The sequence below is a fragment of the Saccopteryx bilineata genome, chromosome 5 (assembly GCF_036850765.1).
Source record: "Saccopteryx bilineata isolate mSacBil1 chromosome 5, mSacBil1_pri_phased_curated, whole genome shotgun sequence".
Classification (NCBI taxonomy): Eukaryota; Metazoa; Chordata; class Mammalia; order Chiroptera; family Emballonuridae; genus Saccopteryx; species Saccopteryx bilineata.
Window position 1 is genome coordinate 206,636,678 of NC_089494.1, and position 23,137 is coordinate 206,659,814.

Below are 23,137 nucleotides of genomic sequence, written 5' to 3' on the forward strand. Positions count from 1 at the left end.
GCAGAGAGACAGACTCCCACATACACCTGACTGGGATCCACCCGGCATGCCCACTAGGGGGCGATGCTCTGCCCTCTGGGGCGTTGCTGCGTTGCAACCAGAGCCATTCTAGCACCTGAGGTGGAGGCCACGGAGCCATCCTCAGCACCTGGGCCAACTTTGCTCCAATGGAGCCTTGGCTGCGGGAGGAGAAGAGAGAGACAGAGAGGAAGGAGAGGGGGAGGGGTGGAGAAGCAGATGGGTGCTTCTCCTATGGCTAGGTTATCAATTCCCTGAAAGAACTCTGAAATCTCATCCCTCTTCTTTGTGCTTTGTTCCGCTGTTTTCCTGGGTAACAAGCAATGAATATATTTAGAGAAAAAAATGATTTGACCAAATTTGTTCTTGCACAGTATGTTATTTTCCTTTATTTTTTCTGAGGTATTGCAAAGTCACACTTATATGCTGAAGGTTATGTAGGTATGAATAAGACTTGGTTAAGAAATATTCAAAAAGGCTTATCAAATTACACATAACTGGAAAGTGTTCCTTGGGTAATTAAGTAGTCAAGATGGTAGGCTTCCAGGAAAGTGGTGGTAATTAATTAGCCAGACTTGGAAGTTAATAAGTAGGTAATAAATACATTTTCAAAAAGTAGGAACAGGATGAGCAAGGATAAACTAAGAAAGGGCAAGATCTGTACAGAATAGAGAGCAGGACCATTTGGCAGCATGTAGAGCACTCTTTGTGATATGCTTAGAAGTAAGGCTGGAAAAGAAGGTTGGGGTCAGAGTGCACAGCCTTCTTAATACCAAGCTAAAGAGGTTTGCTTTTCGCTGGTAGGCATTGGAGTACCACCAAAGAAATTTGAATAGGGGATAAATATATATTGCTAGAGGAAGATTACTGACTATAGCTATAATTACAGAGAAAAGAGGGCTAAGAGACTAATTTGACTCTTTACTAGAGGTAAGATTTTGAAGGCCTTCTAGGTATAGTCATTATGCTAAAAACTTAAGGAATAAAAATAAATGTTACCTCTTCTGATCTTGTCTGTAATGGAAAAGCTAAACATTTAAATAGATTATGCTGATACAGTGTGGTTAAGTTTGATGACAGATTGATATAGAAACAGATGATTCTGGACTTTGGCTTATAGGAGGCTGGGGAGAGTCAAGATGTCTTAAGGAAAAGAAGAAATTAGTTTAACTCTCAAATTAAAAACATTTCTTCCTACTATTGTCAAGCCTGCTGTTTTCTACAAATATGAGACTTGCCCAAGTTCCTACTTACTATTTAAAAAACAACATACTTAAATTAGTCTAAAGTCCAGAAAGCCTTTCTATTCCCCCCCCCCCCATTTCTTATTTAAATTTTTTCTTGACTTGGTTTCTTCCTTGAATTCTTAGTGAATATTATCTGTAGGTTGGTCTTCACTGCAGAGTTTAGAAGAGGCAAAGAAGGTGGGGTGAAGGTCCTTCTATGAGGGGAATAGGCTGAACAAAAGCAAATGTTGGTTATATAGCACTGGACAAAAGAGAATCGTTCAGCATAAAATTGCAAATACAGAATTCAAGTTCCAAAGAGGTTCGCATTAGAAATACAGATTTGGACATAATTCTTACGATGATGGGTAGGCTGGAGGAATAGGTGAGTTTGAGGTAGAAGATAAGGGGTGAGGAAGGGCGCTGGGGGTGCACAGGGCACAAGATTGACAGTGGCCAGCAAATATGACAGAGCAGCCTACATTAATTAAATTACCAACTTTTTTTTTTTAATCCTTGTCCCAGATGGATAGCTCCCAGTTGATCCACTGTCGGGAGCTCGTGGCACATCACCTTTCTACTCTGCAGTCTTCCCTTCCTCTAAATTCCGTTTACGTCTACCGTCCCCTCAAGCACACCCTGGTGACCTGTGACAAAGGAGTGTTCAGATTACATCCCTCCTTTGTCCCAGGCCCAGATTTCTCCAAGGACAACAGCAAACCGGAAGTGCCAGTCAGAGGTACAGACGCCTTCTGTCATCATCTCCCAGCTGCCAGTGGGTGCAAGCACACCTCTGCTAAACGCAAAGTAGAGGAAATGGAAGTGGATGACTTCTATGATGGAATCAAACGGCTCTATAATGAAGAGAATGCTTCAGAAAATGTGGGTTCTGTGTGTGGCACTGATTTATCAAGGCAAGAGGGACATGCTTCCCCTTGTCCACCTTTGCAGCCTGTGTCTGTCATGTAGCTTCAGGTGTTACCTTTAAGTGCAAACTGAGGTATGCTACTCTGGGAACAGGAACATGGAAAACCAGGGAAGGCTAAATAAAGGTATATACCTAATCAGGCTGATTTGAAGTGAGCCAGAAAACAAACAAACATTTATTAGTGTGGCTAATTATAATTCAACATTATTTAAGCACTTAAAGACCAAAAAAAGTATAAAATACAAAAGATCCAACTATATTTTAAAGTAAAAAATTTCTTTGTAGTATTACAGTTCCACCATTTACTCTGCTAAAGTGTAATGTAGCTTGCTCTCATGTCAAAAGTTCATTCATTTTTTTTTAAGTTCCAAATTTCATAGCTAGCAAACCCTATCTCCAGTGCCCTGACTTAATTTTCCTCTTCCTTTTGCTTGCTTTTTTATTGAATACTTAATGAATTTTATGCATGTTGATCTGTAGCCTCACTTCCACTAATTAGGAAACCCTCAAAATTATTTTTTAGTAATTTAGTGGACAAATTATTTGTTTGACAGCCATGTTGAATACATGAATCAAAATCAAATTAATCTGAAAAGGGTACTTCAGAATTGTCCCATATGAATCAGAGGTGGTAACAGAAAAAGGAGTCACATTACCACATTGATTTTTATGTTTGTCTCATTTCAGTTCCTAAGATTTGGAAACTATTGTTTTTATTTTTGATTATCCTAAACCAGGTGTACCCAAACTACGGGCCGCGGGCCGCATCCGCCCCGTGAGGCCATTTATCCGGCCCCCGCCGCACTTCCGGAAGGGGCACCTCTTTCATTGGTGGTCAGTGAGAGGAGCACTGTATGTGGTGGCTCTCCAACAGTCTAAGGGACAGTGAACTGGCCCCCTGTGTAGAAGTTTGGGGACCCCTGTCTAAACTGAAGCTTAAAAGTGGTGTGTAATTAGGATACCCTTAGATCTGTTGAAAGCACTTTTGATATTTGGATAAGAAATGTGTGATATGTCCAGGTGCTCACCAAAGAAACATGTAACAACTAAAATTTAGGGGTTTTTTGTTTTAATTGATAAACTCCTTTTCATTCTATAATCAGTAGGAGAGACTGTCCAGATGTTGGGGCGACTCTATGATTTGGGACTATAACATGTAATAACTGAATTCAGTACCCTACGTTTATGTTAAGCTATTAGGATTTTCTCGAAATAAGTTATTCTCTCTGCCTCCCAAACCTACCTGTATTTCTCTTAATGACTTCTGTAATCTGAGCTCCCTGTACAGCCTGAAGAAGGTATTGCAGTCAGAAACAACCATGTACTGATGATAAAAAGCCTCTGGTAGCAATAAATGTTGTCCTTAACCCTGTTGTAGCTCTTTTTTTCTCCTTGTGAAGAGGTACAAGTTCAAAATCCTAAGAATATGCTTTCCAGAAAATAAAATATGAAGGAAAGGGGATTTCAAATGTGAAGGATGTAGGTTTTTGACAAAGAATTTTTCTTTTATGTTCTTTTCTCACTGGTAGACTGGCTGTAGACTTACTTAATGGAACTGTTTGTGAGGGCAGGCATGGACCCACACCTAGATAATAGTGCATTTTAACCTATTGATTTTGTTCAGTTTAGCAGAGGAAGAGTACTCTTATGTCAATCAATGTTGACTCCTTGAAATTCTTGTGGTAGAGTTGGCTACCTTCCTACTTAGGACTTTACAATCCAATCACAGCAAAAACTGTTACTTCCATGGAAGTAAAAGGAGGAAGACAAAAGAATGAACAATTCTGGGGTGAAGATAGCAAGAGACTGGCTTTGCAGATGCACATTAACAATATCCCACTTTGCCTAATTTTTCATTGGCTCTTTCTTAATTCTCCTTAATTGTGGGAGCTTGAAGAAGTTCACAAGTACCTGTGTTCACTATTTCTATAAAGTAAATGGCACTTAAATTCCCTTTCACCCCACTCAACAGATGAGTAACAATTGTGTTATGTAAAAAGCTAGTGATAGTTAAGTCTAGAGTCAGAATATTTCATTGGTAGTGCAGTAGCTAAATTGGACAAGTTAAAGTGAAAGGAAGAATGTAATTACTTGTCTTGCGGTTTTCTAATCTTAGCAAAAATTGTTGGTAAGTATTATTTTGTTGAACTGGTTTCGCTGCTAGCTGTCAAGCCTCAAAGCTTATTTAACCTATAGTTCCATTAAATGATAGTACTTTGGAGACCCCACCCTCCTGAGCACTGTCCCCTAAACCTGGGCTCTTAGAGAATATGGCTCTGAGGGTTGTAAACTCATTGAGACAGAAAAGCACATTATTTTTGAATAATGTGGAACTTTTCATTAAGAACATTCCTGCTATTAAATTAGATCCTGTTTTATCTGAAACTATTCTCATTCTCACTTGGCTTAAATGCTGGCATCACATCATATACTATCTCTTCCAAGATTTGGAAACTTGACCATGATGGACTATAATAGTCTGGTGCCTCCTAGTGGTTAGGAAACATCATTTCAGAAGCCTCCACAAAAGCAAGGGAATAAACTTAATGGACATAAATTATTCTCCAGTCCTCTAACAGAAAAAGTAAAAATGCATGCTCTGCCGCTTGAAGATCAGACTAGGAAAAGCTAAATATGTATTTCATTCTCTTTGCAAGATTGGTGTGAAGTTGGTTATAATGTAGAGAACTTTTATCTACAGATGATGTCTTGTATTAGTGTGGAGGGGCAGGGGAGGTTTGAGTATATTTATGAGAAATGTTCCTGAAATTGCCTCTGGTTCTGAAGTAAGCTAGAGTGTAGTTCTTTTTTATTTATTCGTTCATTCATTCATTTTAGAGAGAAGGTGGGAGTAGGAGCCAGAAGCATCACTTCCCATGTGTGCCTTAACCAGGCAAGCCCAGGGTTTGAACTGGTGACCTCAGCCTTCCAGGTCGACACTTGATCCACTGCACCACCACAGGTCAGGCTAGAGTGTATTTTTTGACTCGGCCAAGCTGATGTGAGAATCTGTGCTTATATTCCCACTGTTGAGGTTATTAACACTGGCCTGCCCCCTCACCCCAGTATTATTTCTTTTCTCCTGTTAGAACCAACATGTATGCATGTCCTTTGTACTCTATATACCTGGATTTTCAAACTGTCTGCTTATTCTGGGGTTCCTAAAACAAAGTTTTGCTTGAGCATTACTGCCCAAAGCATCACAGTGGCCTTTCACTTAAAATGTGATCAAATTACTGATGCTTGGCGAGCATGGTGGGGAGCTTTTCTTCACCCTAAGGTATTTTGTACATTTTCTTTCAAAATTTAAAAAAAATATATTTACCCCATTGATCTGAGACAGGAGAAAGAGGTAGGTAGCATGGGAGAGAGAAGCATCAATTTGTTGTCCTACTTAGTTGTTCCATTTTAATTGTTAACTCACTGGTTGCTTCTTGTATGTGCTCTGACCAGAGAGATCGAACCCAAGACGGTGCTCTGGGATGATGCTTTATCCACTGAACCACTGGCCAGGGCTAGTTAGTACATTTTTAGCTGGAAAAGGAAGAGTCTGTGCCAAATATTCTCACAGCCATCCTAGGACAGCATGTCTGGTGTACATTAGCAAGTTGAGGGTTAGATAATTGTCCAATGCCACATAGCTTAAGACAAGAAGTTTTTTTTTAAAGTGAGAAGCGGGGAGGCAGAGTGAGAGACTCCCTACATGCACCCCGATGGGTTCCACCCAGCAAGCCCTCTACCGGGGATGCTCTGCCCATCTGTATAGAGCTATTTTAGTACCTAAGGTGAAGCTATGGTGCCGTCCTCAGCACCCAGGGCCAACTTGCTCCAACTGAGCTATGACTATGGGAAGAGAAGGGAGATGGGGAGGGGTGGAGAAACAGATGGTTGCTTCTGTGTGCCCTGACTGGGAATCGAACCTAGGGCATATACACACTGGGTCGACGCTCTACCACTGAGCCAAATGGCCAGGGCCAGTTTAAGACTTTTACAAGCTTCAAATTCTAACTCATCTCAAATCTTTAATCTTTATATTTGATATCACTAAATTTTTTCTAACATGTAATTGTTACTTCTAAAGCTTCCAAAATTCTTGAAGGTAGCCTTTAAACTGTTCATAGAATGTTACCTATACCTGTTGCTATTTTGAGCTTTGGCCACTAGATAGTACTTCTAGGAAAATGAAACATCTTTTAAGTTTCTGGGAGAAACTGAGTTGTTTGGGATTACCGTATGGGAATAAATAGTTGAACACTCATCTCTTGTTGTTAGGGAATATTCAACATCATTTGAAGTTACAAGTTCACATCACTTACGGCATGGGAGGCTTGTGCATGTGGGCCTGGAAAAGGAGCACGAGCTGCTATGGTATGGGGTATATGGCTACATGTGTCTCACACCAAAAAAAAAAAAAAAAAAAAAAAGAGAAGAAGACATTCCCAAATTAAAACCTTGATGCTTTCCATTTGAGTTGGGTTTGACCAATCATTAGATCAGAAGAGATGAAGTGCAGGCTTTTGTAGCACAGCTTGCATCAAGGAATTAAAACGAAAGTTTCCCTTACCATACTGAGTTTAGTGGTTTTTATGACAAACTAATATGAAGGACAGAGACATAACATTCTTTGACAGCTCTTGATTACCAAAAAGGTATAATAAGAGGTAAGCAAGGACTTGATCAAATAGAGAAATTTGAGAAGATCTTACAACTCTAGTTTTTTAGTTCCCAGGAACTTCTGAGTTAAGGATGAAATGTAAAGAACCTCTACCTTTCTCTTGATTCTTAAAGAACCACCTTCAGAGCACAGAATTGTTGACCTTACTATCTTACACAACAGTGGAGCAGTAGAAAAGCATAATGAGCTGGTTTCTCATTTCTCAGAAACAGCTTAGTTTGTAGGGCAAGAGAACACTGCAGAATGAATGGCAACTTTAAACAAGCAACTACTGAAAAGCAATTGGGGGGAGTGTGCTTTTGTTTTTCAGACCACAATCTAGCCAGCAATTTAGCATAGAAAAGGCTGTTTTACCCTGGAAGTTTGCTTATGAGGTATACGGAAAGACAGGTGCCATTCATAGTGCCTGGCTATATACTGCTAGCACCTAATGTAGACCTGGTATAGTATATAGAATAAAAAAAGTATATATTTGGAAAGAGGGAGGGTGTGGGAAAAGTGGATGGATGGATGTGAATAAAGGGCAAAGAGAATTACAAGTGCAGAGATCTAGAAGCATTCTGCTGAGAATGCATGACTGAACTAAGCTCTTTATAGATTATTCTGCACCCTTCCCCCATACATACTTGTTTCATGGGACAGAGACTAGCCTTGTTATATAACCTCTGCCTCCTCTGGTTTATCAAGGTGCCATAATTTTGAAAGAGTTTCCACCGTGAACTGAAATGCCATTCAACAAACTCAGTACTGCAAATAAGTAACTGATTTTGACCCACATGTGAAATCATCTGTACCTCACCAGCACATTCCACTGACAACCAAAAGATCTCATTTATATCCAGCTACTTGTCAATAGTAATGTTGGAAAGGGAGGTGAGTGGGCACCTAGACTCACAATTAGTCTTCCAATGAACACATTCTCTCCCTTCACCAGCCTTGGAGGTGCCAGCTGCCTGCTAGAGATCGTTCTGAAAGCCAGATGGTATAAAATATCATGGTCTTAGGAATTCAAGTATAAGGATATTTAAAGTGAGCCACACTGCCATCACTGCCAGTCTCCAGGGTGGAAAGATGGCCAGTCATCTGCAAAGCAAAAGGTTTTGTGTAGAAATGTCATTTGAACAGAGTGAAAATTATGTGCTTAGTTTTTCAGATATTGGAACTGTTGACCCATAAGGTGGGCCAATGATAGGCAAAAAAACAAAAAACAACTAGAAGAACTGCGAAGGAATTTTCATTCAACAGGTACAGGCACAGTTGATGGGAAAAAAAGTCTGGGCAAACATATTAGGAAGATGGCCTATTTTTTCTTTCCCACATTTTTTCTTTTCCACATACTGATTTAGACATCCATATTACACTAAGCAATAAGGCACAGTCTTTATCTGAAATCAAAGATTGAATGGAAAATAAAAAGCCTGTTACCGATGCGTGACCAGTGGTGGCGCAGTGGATAAAGCGTCGACCTGGGACACTGAGGTCCCAAGTTCAAAACCCTGAGGTCACCAGCTTGAGCACAGGCTCACCAACTTGAGAGGGGTGTTTGGCCTGAGTGTGGGATCATCAACATGACCCCATGGTCGCTGCCTTGAGCAAGGGGTCATGGGCTTGGCAGGAGCCCCTGGGTCAAGGCAAGTATGAGAAGCAACCAACAAACAACTAAAGTGCTGCAACTATGAGCTGATGCTTCTCATTCCTCTCCCTTCTTGTCTCTCGGAGCAGGAGGGGAGCCTGTTACCTGTTATTAATGGAATAGGTTCAGATAGTTCGATTCTTCTTGCTTTGCTTTCCCACAGTCCACCGCGGGATAAGTGAATTATTTTTTCAAGGTTTTATTTACTCATTTTAGAGAAAAGAGAGAAAAAGAGAGCAGGGGGGAGGAGCAGGAAGCACCAACTCCCGTTATGTCTTGACCAGGCAAGCCCAGGGGTTTGAATTGGCAACCTCAGTGTTCCAGGTTAACACTTGATGCACTGTGCCACCAGTCAGGCAATAAGTGAATGTTTAAAGTATTATTGATAATCAGCCCTGGGATGGTTTCAGTCAGCCAGAACTTGGGAACCTACCAGTGTAATCAGCACTTAAGAAACCCCTTTAAAATGCCTGATGGAGAGATGGTGCATTTGACCAGTGGGGTGTGTGTGTGTGTGTGTGTGTGTGTGTGTGTGTGACCAGCTTTCCCTAAGGAGCTAAACAGAGGCCACCCACTTATAACAGCTTGTTCCCACATCCTCTCCCATTAAGATGATTACTATTATACTTCCTTTAACCTTGGGACTTAAAAGGGGACAAAAGGAATAGCAACAATAAACTACATATTTCTCTATTTAAAATAATCCTGCCTAATTTGATTTTTAAATATTGTTCAAAAAATGGCTATAACCTGATGCAGAATGTTTTTAAAATGAGTCTAAAGATATTAAAATATTAAAATAAGGTTAAAAACAATTTTTGTATTTAGTGACTACAATGGTTTCACACACAATAGTTTACTATATAATTGGTATGTTAATTTGTCATGTTCTGGTGTCATTTAAGGAGCGGTACTCACCATCTACCCCTCAAATTACTGGTCACCAGCAGATTTCTATCCTTACAGATTCTACTCAGGGGAATGGCTCTTTACTCATGATTTGATCATTTAATGGCTCAGTTGAATCTGACTTGCATTTAATCACAGTGTCTAAGTAAAGAAAGCTTCTTGCCAGCATGCTCATCCAATTGCTCTCAACTTCTTTCCAATTAAATGATTCAAGAGGCAGGGACTGTTCCTTCATCTCGCCTTTCATCAGAAGCCCATGTTACCATTCTTAAATAGAGGAGATACTCGGGAAGCTCATCACAGGCAACTCATGCCACCAGTTGTTTTTTTATGACCTCCCTACAAATGGGGCTGAACGTGATGGAAATAAGCAAAGACTACAGACAAGTAATGAAATTAAAAGGTAACTGAAAATGTGTATTTCTTGCTCTAAAATAGAAATAAACTTGAAAACCTGTCCCTTTACTATGAAAGCTGCCCCCAAGAGGTGACTGCTAATAATCTAGTCACAAATGGGTTAGCATTAGAAACCAGACTCAAATGGCAGAAGTATGTGTGTTTGTATGTGGGCAGGGGTAGTCAACCTTTTTATACCTACCGCCCACTTTTGTATCTCTGTTAGTAGTAACATTTTCTAACCGCCCACCAGTTCCACAGTAATGCTGATTTATAAAGTAGGGAAGTAACTTTACTGTATAAAATTTATAAAGCAGAGTTACAGCAAGTTAAAGCATATAATAATAATTACTTACCAAGTACTTTATGTTGGATTTTCGCTAAGTTTGGCAGAATAAATCTTTATAAAACAACTTACTATAGTTAAATCTATCTTTTTTTTTTTTTAAATCTATCTTTTTATTTATTCTTTGGTTGCTCCGCTACTGCCCACCATGAAAGCTGGAACGCCCACTAGTGGGTGGTAGGGACTAGGTTGACTACCACTGGTATGTGGTGATATTGTAAGAGATTCCCTGCAGTTTATTTTATTCTGTTGCAGACATAGTGAAGATAGCCATCTGGGTAATTCTGGGAAGACACAGAGGGTCAGAACCATTGCTAATGAGGCTGTTTGGGACAGGATATGTACTTATTTGGGGTTCATTTCCCATGGTCCAAAACAATTCTGGACAAGGTAAAGCAAAGCTTCACAATAAATAAAAAGGCAGGATGGACCAGAAAGTTATTATAAGGTACCTTTAAATATAAATTGAGTCCCAGAGGCAGAAAAGTCATCTGCCCAATACTGGCACATTTTAAACATGATTAAGACTTGTGGGTCAAAATCTCAGTGGTAGCAAAGGGTGTGTGTGTGTGTGTGTGTGTGTGTGTGTGATGGGAACATTTTAAACAGAATTCTGTGACTTCAATTTCCCCTTGAGCTTAAATTTTGGGTATTAACTTTGATACCCAAACAATGTTTGAATAACCAATACATAAAACAGAAATGGCTAACTGGAATTTTTTCCACATAACAAAATCCCAAACCCAAAACTTATATAAAGGATGCAGGTAACAGAAAAAAGTCAAATAAAACAACAGTGGTTCCTGAATTTACAGGAAGGATGCCCACTTCTCTCTCTCAAGAAGCAGATGGTCAGCTGAAAAATAAAAACATTGTATCAATAGAACACATCAAATAAAAAAAGATGTAGTCATCTCTCTTCATGCAATACCAAATGTTTAAGAAAAAAACCCCAAACTCCAAAACAACCCAAAAAACTAAGAAAAGTAAGAAAATGTTGCCCAGATCTTATGACCTGATTGATGGTTGATTGAGGGTCCTGATGGGGTTGTTCAGAATGTTATTCATGGGGGAGAGAGGTCTGGAGTTTAACTTGAGATCAAGTTTGTGAACCCTGGAGGTGGTGGCCACCTCAGATTAGGGTACATGCTGTCTTCAGTCCGTGAGTTCTTGGAGAGCAGCTTCAAGAACACAACAGCTACGCAAGAAGATCCCAACACATGGCTACCTTGGGTCTTGGCCCCAGTTCTCTGTTTCACTCAATTTCCTTTTAGCAGTATAACTGATTTTGGTAGTGATGTCACATTAGTAACCACATGGGCAGTGGTTTATAAATAGGCATTGAAAATACAAACAGCAGTGCAATATTTGACCCAGACTTTAAAAGAAAAGGAGGCGATGGTGGAAATGAGGTAACTCTTCCCCAACACGTGTGAACAGACAGCTCCTGCTCTTCTAATGCTCTATGTCCATTAGGAGAGAGTAGGGCTTGTCAACAGGATGGTTACATAAAGAAGAAGCTACAGAAGAGAAAAAAGAAAGGTTCAATTCAAATTTGATTCTTAAAAGGCTTAATAAAAAAGAGATTCTCTATAATGAACTGTGGAAGAACAGCAGTGTGTCAGTTAAAGGGATGACTTCCTCTGAGCATGTTAAGCAGCAGCACCAGCAGTGTCGGCAGCAAAGGCCGGGGAGGAAGAGGATGCCTGAGTGGGCCTAGGGACAGCGGGGCACCCGGGGACACGAGTCAGGACAGATGGGTATGGGAATGGGGGAGAAAGGTGGCAGAGACAGTCTGTGAAGAACAGGACACCACATGGTATCTTGGTGCTGCCCAGATGGTAGCATTTGAAGTCCAGCAGACAAGGCAGGAAAGCATGAGGCTCTTCCCTATTTTTCATCCAGTATCATCAGCACAGATACATATGCATATCAGTGACTAAAAGAACTCACAAAAGGGCACACAATGTTTGGGTAAAAATATATTTCCCCCCACTTTATGTCTTGGCACTAGTGATATATGCATAGATGACCTGTCCACCACTCTCCTACCTTAACAGACACCAAATTACTGAGCACGTTTGCAAAGTGATGAATACTTTCATACTTGAAAAAATGATATGCTTCACATCAATACAATTATTTTAGTTGTTTTTTTTTTTAAAAAGACAAGTCTAACATGCAGTCATACATACATGACAATTTTGCATTAACACTGAAAATAGGTTACACAACAGTTTTAGAAACACATTGGTTATTTTCAAACAGCAAAAAGACAATGATCTACAACTACAGTTTAAGGCATATCAGCATATTTTAAAATTAAGAAATAGACTAAGTTCTAATGCTGTTCACAGCTTAATTTTCAATTTATTTAAAAAATTCCCTTCATACCTACATACAGTCTAGACTTCGTAGGTTATAATTTCCACTAAAGAGTCATCACATATGCATTCTGTCCATGGAACCAAGACTTCAGAAAGCTAAGACTTGACAACTTCAAACACTTGCGGATGGAGAAGCAAAGGGGTGTGAATGGACAGTTTTGGCAGGACCACACAGAGACAGGATGGCAGGGGTTGGTCACAGCTGAAAACCCTGATTAAACTGCATATGAAATGCTTTTGGGTGTCTCTCAAGTGAGGAAACCAAGTCTATTTTTTTGAGGTGCACAAAATATGAAGAATAAGTTACTTTTATTGCTGGTGAGATTACAAAGCAGAGGAGGAAGAAAAGTAACGTGTGCCCAGCTTTCCATTAAGTGCTCCCCTGGTTGAGATGCCTTTTCAGGACAAAACCTTGACCAATTTAATAAAGAGCCTAACCTGGAAAACAGCCTCTACATTTCTAATAATCTCATAAATGTTTTCCTATCCCATCCTACTACCCGTGCAACTATTGTGGGTATCTAAACTCCAGAAGAAGCAAAAAGTTGGCCATTATAATTAAACAAAAGATGTGGGGAGAGGCCAGAGCTGTCTGGCATTCAAATAAAAAGAAAAAAAAACAACGAAGAAAAAAACAGAGATCACTGCCAGCAGTTAGCACAAGGGCCAGGCCATTAAAGCAAGATCGCAGAAAGTTAAGCAGTCACAGAGGCAGCCTAGCATAAAAATTCCTTCTCCTTGATATTCCCCAGTGGAAGGTAGTCGTTTCTCACTCGAGCTTTATTTACATAGAACCAAAAACCCTCAGTAATATCCAGTAACACCCACTATGCTGTGTAGAACAGACTGGGACTAGTAATTTCTGACCTCCAGATTGATATCAAGGAAAAACTGAATTTATATTTCTTGTGAAAAAAGATATAAACATGGCCATTTTAAATATATTTAGTTTTTATTTTTAAACCCAAAGCTACTCAAATGATTACCTCTTTACCGCCCCAATAAAGAAAAAAAAAATCTATTCCATATGTTTCTGTAATTTTAAACTCAGAAAAATCTCAAAGGTTTCTTACTACTGTACTTACATGCAAAGGCGAAAGCATATCCAATTAGATTTGAGGGTATCATTTATTCCGTGCAGAGCCAAGGACTACTGTGAAAAAAGGCACAGATACAGAAAGAAGGACAGCAATAACAAACTAAACAGGGATGGGGTGCAGAGGAGAAAAAGTTCAGAAGCAATGCATTAAAAAAAAAAAGCTTCTATAGTCTATATATTTCTTTTGACTTTTTAATTCCCTGATTCTCCATATGACTTATTTTACCGTGGAAAATTTAATGGAAAAAAATCAATTAATCAGTAATATTGGAATCAAAGTCGGCTGAATGCCTTTCACGGCGAGGCTCACTTTAAAGAGGCTTTAACAATGCTCTGAGAATGATTTTAAAGTGATGCGTTTTTAAAATTTAGGAGTGTGTTTTCTGTTATACAGTACAAAGGGCTCGCACAAGCAGCAGTTGGAACAAGCACACAACACAAGTATTCAAGCTTTTGTCTGGGGCAAGCATATGAGCAAATTCAGCCCGTGGTTAGAATCAGCATGCCATCTGCAATCTGGCTGCTCAGAGCTAGCATCACACTAGAATCATAGAAAAAAAAAAAGGCAAAAACAAAAACGTTGGCCCACTTCCTCTCAAACCTGTCTTTATATCACTATCGCTGTTCCTATTTTGCAGTTTCTGTCCCAGCTTAGTTTGGGCTTCAATGAAACTGATTTCTTAATTTACCAAATAAAGCTTTAATCAGTTTATGGAAAACCATTCCTTCTTTCCTCTAAGATCTTGGTTGAGGACCAAGAGAAGGAAAAAAAAAAATCTTTATTGGAATCAACTAGAGTCTTGTTATTTTTAAAAAGTGTGTGTGTGTGTGTGTGTGTGTGTGTGTGTGTGTGTGTAAAGGTATATTTCCTTTAATGTATGACTAGTAAGTCCAGAGGAAAATGCACAAGTCAAGTATTAGGTTCATGAGAAATGTTGTTCTTTCAAAGTAAGAAACAGGAGACTACAAGGTTAGTGGCAAAGCTGGGAGGATCCTGTTATTAGAGGGGGAAAAAATTAAGATGATAAAAGGGTCAGCCTTTCAAAGAACAGTACAGAAAAGAGATTACAAATGCCTTTTTCCACATAAATCTGGGGTATCATCTATGTCATGGCAGATGGGGTAGTCCTAACCTTCACTGACGGGGTGATGGGTCATGGACATAAAGAGGAGGTAAGCTACTTGTTAGGGGAAAGGTGAGGAAATTCCTTCAGGACAACTGGATACGAAAAACCAGCTGCTCTATTTTCTCCTCCCTTTATTGACACGTATGGAAAGGACACTATGCAAGGAGGCTTGATGTGAAGTTAAATTTCCACTTTCTTTGTTTGGGTCATGGGTTGTGTTATGTTCCTTCTCATTTCTACCTGAAATGGCAGATTTGTGCTGCGATGATCCAGAATTTACAACACATTTTAATTTCTCAAAACTTTCTTCTCATGACTGAATAATGTTATTAGGAGTACTGATATCCTGGCATCAGTCATTATGTCTTCCCTCTCAGACCACTGAGAGCAAATTGAACTGTTTATGGAAGATTGCTAATTGTAAGGAGTAAGGAGGGCACAGCAAGCCCATCACCCTCGGCAGAGTCTTACACTAAAGCAATATTGTGTTTTCCAACTATTGAGGCTGCTGATTATGAACCTATGATTGTGTTCACTTTTATCAGTGAAAACTTGATCTTCTCACAGATACTGCAGTTTTATACTGTTCAACTTGGCCAGAATTTGAGAGGAGTTCAGACACATTTTTAAAGCTATAAGCAGGGATAGTCAGTCTGAACAGACCCACAACCCGGACCAAATAATGTTATAGTAACGAGCAATTCGTGCAAGTTTAAAGGTTATATAAAGCTTACCCACTGGTCTGCCTATATTCAAACTATCTTGGGTTTGGGGTAGATGTGGAGAAAAACAGTGAGTTCAAGGCTTTTGCCACCACGAAGATGAATAATTAAAATAAGTTGTCATGGCTATTCAGGTTTATAATTCAGCTGCTGAGGTGGTGAGTTTTCCTGTCAGTCGTACATGTAGCAATTTACCCCCCTTCCCTCAGTCCAAAGCAACATTCATGTAACAGGCATGCTTCCTGCTGCCACTCAGAACAGGCATGAAAGGCAAATCATTTACTTTCCAGAAACAAAGTCCAGCTGCATACAGCTTTGGCTGTTATTCCCTTGTTCTATCATTTTCCAGCACCCAACAACATTCAGCAAGATGAGTTAATAGTTATTGGTGTCTGGGGAAAGGTTAAAAAAAAAAAAAAAAAAAAGGACACAGATGGCAGAGATACAATATTACTGCAAAAGCAGGTGAATGCGGGACCGTCCTTGGCTTGCCAGGCTTTATGTGAAGCTTGCACTGCAAGTTAAAAAACAAAACAAAAAAGTTAGAAATAATAATAAATAAAGAAAGGAAAATTAGGAGCGCCAGCACCAGCATTTGGTGATGGTGAATGCTCATGCAATGATTATGGAATTGACAGAAATTAAAACCAAAACTTCGAGTAAGCTATTCTACATGACAAGCAAAAGCAACACTTGATACTGAATTAAAGAACACGTGGTTAGTTTCCATTTGCCTGTAATTCAGGGTTCACCAGTGACTTCTTGAAACCACTACATGTTCTCAACGGAGTATCTACCGTTTGATTGTCATTTTCTCCAAAAACACAGAACCATTATCTATTCTGTTAAGATTTAGGCATCACATCTGTACTGAATAGGAGTCGCCTCTTCCATTTGTGAGCTGCTGGAGTATGAGAATAAATATGCTATTAATGACTTTGAGCAATTAACTTGGGGGTTGAAATACAGTGGATGACATGCTATTAATCTACTAGGAAAGGAAAAAAATAATAAAAAGAGACAATCACTATGAGGTTACAGTTACAGCAATGCCAGGAGCCAGCCCCCTCTTCTAAGTTCAAGGCAGTGCCAAACGCCAGACCCGCACGTCTAACTGTAGGCAAGTCCAAAACATGCAACTGCATTCCTTAGCAAGAATCAATTAAAAAAAAAAAAAAAAAAAGGTGAAGGGATGATTGTGCGAACTATAGTCATCAGATGCCAGGTACAGTTTCAAGATGATGGATTTAAAAACTTTCTTTTGGGATGGATGTTATCTTAACCAGCAAATGCCTGCTAGTAGTTGTGCAAAGCACTCATAAAAGAGGACCACTGTCCACTGAACAACTTACCCTCGGGCAGTCCCACCACTGTGGTGTAGCCGCAAGCAAGGAAAGTGACTTGGTGGCCAGAGATGGCAGGAAGTGGGGTCCAGCTAATGGTAGTGCCAGGGTTAGTTCTACTTTGAAATCTTAGGAAATGTTATATGATCTCATGCCACTACAGGTCAAGGAGAAGTATAAAGCCTTACCTACGTTAAAAAGGGAGCATGTCATTAAGATAGAAAAAAAACAAAACAAAACAGAATTTAAAACTATTAGAAAAACTAAGTTAGGCTCTGAGGAGGAAACACAGCGGGTGAATAAATAGGCATCTCCTTTCTTGTTTTCTCCCTAGAACAAAGCCAGCTCTAAGCGGCACGTATGGTGACTCCAGCATCTCCCGGCTACGGGAGTCTCCCATTTATTTACAAAGTGCTGCTTTGCTTACCCTGGCTACTGTCTTTCTGTGGTCCTCTCTAACCAAAACCCTCCACTAGCAGGAAGAGAACTGGTGCTTTTTGTGTGTTTGTTTTACTTTTACACTTCAGGACTCCAACTGGCAGTTGATCTCACTGTTCAAATAGTAAAGTGTGGAAAAGGGTAAGAACCTAGCGGTTACCAAAAAAATACACGACACTGTCAGGCACAAACCCTGGTGACTGTTGTGCATGTGCACCAAATTAAGTCTAATCCATTAACAATAAATGAGAATATATAAATAAGGCTAAAATAGAACTCATATATACTTCCTATAACTTGAAAAGCATATATACTGCTAAGGTCCAAGGCTGGGAAGAAGATAACCTGAAATGTTCAACAGAGCAAGGAAAAACCTCCCTATACTAGCAAGTTGGTTACTAGGTAGATATTTTTAAATGGAGGCACAACCTTGAATCCCTTGGAATTTTTATTGCTTAAAGGCACATCCAGTATACATGAAATATCCTTAGAACATTGCTGGTCTTCTATAAACATTTTTAATTCTAAAATATATACCTTTAAGTACGTTAGTGCTTCAGGATAAGAAAAACTTAACTTTGGGTTTCTTAAGCTGAGTCAGCAGCTTCTGTTTCATTTACTCCTACAAATGCAGACACACACACACACACACACACACACACACATACACCCTCTACACCTACACCTACTTTTATCTTGGGTTAGTTTGAATCGACAAGGGTATGATGCCAAATGTTTTTCTGTTGTCACTGCAAGACTCACTGTACTCTCTGAACCTGCATGGGGAATGTCACCATCCTTGACCGACAGACACTCTTCCAATGTATGTAGCTACAAAGTGCTTTCGTGAACTGGATTACAATCTAGGCAATTGTTACTCTCAGGGCTCATCTAGCATAAGTAAATTTTCAGCCCTTGGAGTCCTTTCATCACTTGGGTCTGTACGAACTCCATTAAAGTCACACCTCACCTAAATCAACGACTTTCTATTGCTTAGAAAATGTGCCTGCTCCTTTGCTCTCTTAACACATTTCCTGCTGTCTCAGAGCTTGTCTTATTTGTAGTGTAACTGAAGACCTTCTCCGTGAGTCACTGTAACAGTGCATTTTGATTTCTACCACAGGCAATGAATGTAACAAGACTCCTCAAGGGTAAGTCTGTCTGTTCACCACGACTCCGTGAACAATCCTTAGGACAGGTCTCAATTACTGTGCAGACGCAATTCTACCTTCTATGTACATATTTTTAAAATGTGTCTTTGCTGGCTTGAGCACCAACATTTTCATTGTTTCCTTAGCTGTCAGCTTTTCCCCTAGAACAGTAGCGTATCAGGACGAAGAGCCAGAGTCCTGAAGCCCGTTCTGAGCTGTCTCCCTGCTGCTCGGAGAGCACCGCACGGACGGGGAGGACAGGCCTGCGGGCTCGCCAGCCACCAGAGCTTTTCCTCCAGGCGCTGGACTGACCGCTGTGCTTTCTGTCAGCCAACGGCAAATGTCATAAAACTGCACTCTCTAGTCTTCACGGTGGTTTGACATACAGCTTCAAATCACCGGAGAATGTCAAGTAAGACCCAGATTGCCCACTGCCTTCAGGCAGCTGTCATTGGCATCTCATAGATGCCGACACAAGAGCAGAATCTGACCCTGTGGCACGTGAAATCAAAGCCATATTTTAAAATGGTTTTTTGTGTGTGTATGTTGGGTATAGGTGTGTCTTAAGGGTTGTTGGGGATGTCTTAACTAGATGGGACTGTGATCCCGTTTTCATAGTAAAACAATTCATCATCCTGTTGAATTTAGAGGAAAACTAGTCGTCACTAGCAGTTCTTCCAAATCTTTCATTTGGGGAACAATGACTGGCTTATCAAGCCTTACAATGCAGAATAGAAAAATAATCCTAACAATCATAATTTTAGGATGCTCTTTACCAGGAGTCATGAGGATTGTCTCCAAAAAGTAGTGAAGAGAAATAAACCGTCTTCTTGAAAGTCCTAGTGTTGGTGCAGAAGACGCTACTGGAGAAGAAAGGTTACTCCAGTCCTGATTGCTTGTTCATGTGGTCAAGTTTTATAAATTAATGTTTGTGTACCCTTTCGAGACTTTAAAAACCTTTGCCATCTTCCCTCCACTGTAGAGAAAATACTTGCTTTTATCTTTCTGGAACAGACCAGTTTCCAGTCTGTAAATGGGTAAAGTAGAGACATGCAAGAGGAAGAGATTGTTAGAGGCCCCTACAGGGGGTGACACCTGCTTACTTTTTCTTATCCTTGTCTTTCTTGGTCTGCTGGGCCCCAGACTGCTGGGCCTGGGTCTGCAGTAACTGGGCTGCCGCTTTCTTTTTCTGGAAATTGTTCACCTCCTCCTCCAGCTCCTTCTTCTTGTCTTCCACTTTTTTCTTCTCTTCTTGGTGTGTCCGCTTGAGCAGGTCAAACTTCTCGTGGAGCTGGAAGAAAGAGAAGACAGCTTGTGAGGGGCGAGGAGCTGGCCAGTGTGGCTGTCTGGCCCGCGTCGCTGCCCGTGGCTCCATCGCAGCAGTGAGGCAGCGCCTGGCGCCCGGGACAGCCAGCTAAGGGGGGAAAGGCGTCCCTTGGAGTCCTGTTCTCCTTTGGCGCTTGGACCCTGTGGAGCTAAAGGGAATCCTTGCATACTTTTTCTAACAATAAAACACAGTGTGTCTGTAAAGTCATGGTGCACTTTTGACCGGTCACAGGAAAGCAACAAAAGATAGAAATGTGAAATCTGCACCAAATAAAAGGAAAATCCTCCCAGTTTCTGTAGGATGATGTGGCAGCATGTGCGCATGTGCAGATGATGACGTAACACTGTGTATACAGTGGTGCAGCCCACGGCCATGCCAGTCAAGATGTGGACGGTACAGAGAAAGGTTCAGTGTGTTCTGTGGCTCGCTAAATTTGAATCCGTGACCAAAGTGCAACGTGAATATCGGCACGTTTATAACGAAGCACCACCACATAGGAATAACATTACTCAGTGGGATAAGCAGTTGAAGGAAACCGGCAGTTTGGTGGAGAAACCCCGTTCTGGTAGGCCATCAGTCAGTGACGAGTCTGTAGAGGCTATATGGGATAGCTACCTAAGGAGCCCTAAAATATCTGTGCGTGAGCCCACATCGAACTGCACTGAATACGTATGAAACTGGGAGAGTTTTCCTTTTATTTGGTGCAGATTTCACATTTCTATCTTCTTTTGTTGCTTTCCTGTGACCAGTCAAAAGTGCACCATGACTTTACTGTTCACAAAAGTTAGGGGTATTTCAAAATGAATATGAAGCAATAAAAAAAGGATTTGATTTTTTTTTTTTTTTTAAGGATGTTGTATTTTTTTTTTAATTTAATTTTATTTATTTATTTTTAGAGAGGAGAGAGAGAGAGAGAGAGGGAGAGACAGGAGAGAGAGACAGAGAAGGGGGGGAGCTGGAAGCATCAACTCCCTTATGTGCCTTGACCAGGCAGGCCCAGGGTTTCAAACCGGCCACCTCAGCATTTCCAGGTCGACGCTTTATCCACTGCACCACCACAGGTCAGGCTGATTTTTTTTAATTAAACAAGAACATCAGAAAAGCAAACGACAAGTCAAAGAAAGTTGTTCGATTACGCAAATGAGATGCAAAACCAACTTTTATTTCATTGGTGAAAATGCACCATACAAAAGACTGAAAGTACTGGAGTATCTGCACGTTCCCTAATCCCCTGATTTCTGTGAGCAGTGTATATAGTCATTGTAAAAAGCACAAAGAAGGAAATAAAAATTATCCATGCTCCTAATAAGAAATTCACACTAGTGAGAAAAGTAGTTCTTTATTTAATATATAATATATATAAATATTTACTTTGAGACATATATAGCGACTACAGATGAATTTTTGAGAAATTTCTGGCCCTTGTGTGTTATATGCTTGCTTCTGATGATAATGAGTATCTGAGTGCTTGATCTGTAGCTCACTACATTTACAAATGAAATTGTCTAAATAATTTTAGACAATTGACAAACTGAATTTCAAAGGAAGGGGGAGAAGGAGAGTAGGGGAGGAGGAGGCGGAGAGGCAGAGAAAGAGAAGTACTAACTCGCCATACCACTCAGTTATTCCATTTAGTTGTGTACGCATTGACTGCTTCTTATACATGCCCCGACTGGGGATCAAACCAGCGACCTTGGCACGCTGGGGCAATGCTTCATCTACTGAGCCACCCAGCCAGGGATGAAAGGAAGATATTCTTACTGGTAAATTCTAGATTTTTACCTAGCATCCACTTAGCATTTAAAACCAACAGCTAATAAGGATCAGTTTTCCTCTCTGCAGAAAAACTGTGTTGAGCAAACAGCTATTTAAATAATTTCTAAGTTTCAGATAAATTAACAGGATGGTGAGAAAATTATTTAGACAATTTCATTTGTAAATGTAGTGAGCTACAGATCAAGCACTCAGATACTCATTATCTATCATCAGAAGCAAGCATATTACACACACACTCTCTCTCAAAGGAATGAGTATTATAGCAGAAATCCATGTGAACTTCCAGGAAGCAGTTAATTTGGCCTTTAGCATGGGGAATGAGACGGAGTGAAAGGGGTGTGGGAGTGGAGAGCATGCCGACAAAGGGGGAAGTGTGAGCCGTGAGCCCAGGAATGGTGTGCAGAGACTGTCGCCTATCAGTGCTGAAGAGCCATCCACTGTTTAGCTCACTGAGTTGGCTAATATACTAAGATAATAATTATCCTGGAATCTCCAATCTCTTATTTCAAGACTTGTATGTTGAAGAAATACGAGCTACAAAGAAAATGGGACCAGGTCTGGAGACCTAAGATCTAGTTTTAGTTTTGGCTTAGCTACTAATTTTTATAGGACTGCATAGATCGCTTAACCTTTACGACTCTCAGTTTTACCATCTGTAAAATGGGGATGAGAATATCTGACCTACTTTTCTTGCTAGGTTAGAATGCCATGCATGTGATAAAATATGAAGAAGGTACTTAAAGCAGCATGAAGTTCTACAAAAGTGCCATTAATAAAATAACTTGCTTATTTCTCCTCCATGAAAAAGGACAGATAGATGGCTTACCTCTTTCTCTGCCTCTTTAAGTTCAGCTTCCTTCTCCTTCACTCTCATAACAAACATTTGTCTCATTTCTTCTTCTTTCTTCTGAAGTTCTCCCAGAAATTCATTCCTTTTTGCTTCATATGTCTCCTGAAGACTATTCAAAAGTCACAAACAAGGATAGTATCATAAAATTGCATAAGATAATTCAGTTCATAGAATTTCCACCCGCCCTCTTCCAAAAAATAGATATGGCTGCCACTTACCACAAGAAAGGCACATAAAATGGCACCATCTTCTCTTTAGTTACGCAGTGATCAGAAAGACAAGTGCATCGAGAGCCAGAGATGAGTCAGTAAGCACAATACAGCACTAACAAGCCGTCCCTCACTGGCTATGTTTTATCCCACACATACTCATGCAGGGAAAGCCGGGCTGGGCTGACTGGTATCTTCCAGAGAAGCCCACCAGGTAGATACTGAGATATGATTAAGAATTTCAGAAGATGGAGGTGGTGTAGTGTAGGGAGAGGAATGCATAGGTACTTCATACGATTCTGGTCACAGCAACTTGCTGACTGATCTTGGCAAGGATCAGGGCCTCTGAGCTTCAACGCTCCCTGTTTAAGACGTGGATACAATAGCACAGGGGTCCCCAAACTTTTTACACAGGGGGCCAGTTCACTGTCCCTCAGACCGTTGGAGGGCTGGACTATAAAAAAAAACTATGAACAAATCCCTACGCACACTGCACACATTTTATTTTAAAGTAAAAAAAAATGGGAACAAATACAATATTTAAAATAAAGAATAAGTAAATTTAAATCAACAAACT

General features: G+C 40.2%; 2 protein-coding genes across 8 annotated transcripts in view; one reads left to right on the forward strand and one right to left on the reverse strand.

Moving 5' to 3' along the window:
• The window catches only part of CCNI (cyclin I), a 30,108-nt gene extending 26,569 nt beyond the window's left edge, over positions 1–3,539 (forward strand). The window contains exon 7 of the mRNA XM_066278645.1: positions 1,770–3,539. Coding sequence (XP_066134742.1) covers positions 1,770–2,213 — 444 coding nt within the window. The 3' untranslated portion in view covers positions 2,214–3,539. The remainder of the gene's footprint in view (positions 1–1,769) is intronic.
• Positions 2,597–23,137, reverse strand: part of SEPTIN11 (septin 11) — a 105,325-nt gene continuing 84,784 nt past the window's right edge. Inside the window, exons 8-11 of one of the 7 annotated variants that reach the window (XM_066278639.1) lie at positions 22,328–22,460; positions 19,502–19,689; positions 13,604–13,671; positions 2,597–10,987 (exon numbers count right to left, since the gene is read on the reverse strand). In XM_066278639.1, coding sequence (XP_066134736.1) covers positions 13,647–13,671; positions 19,502–19,689; positions 22,328–22,460 — 346 coding nt within the window. In that variant the 3' untranslated portion in view covers positions 2,597–10,987; positions 13,604–13,646. The other 6 variants (XM_066278638.1, XM_066278642.1, XM_066278641.1 and 3 more) reach the window with 6 other exon arrangements.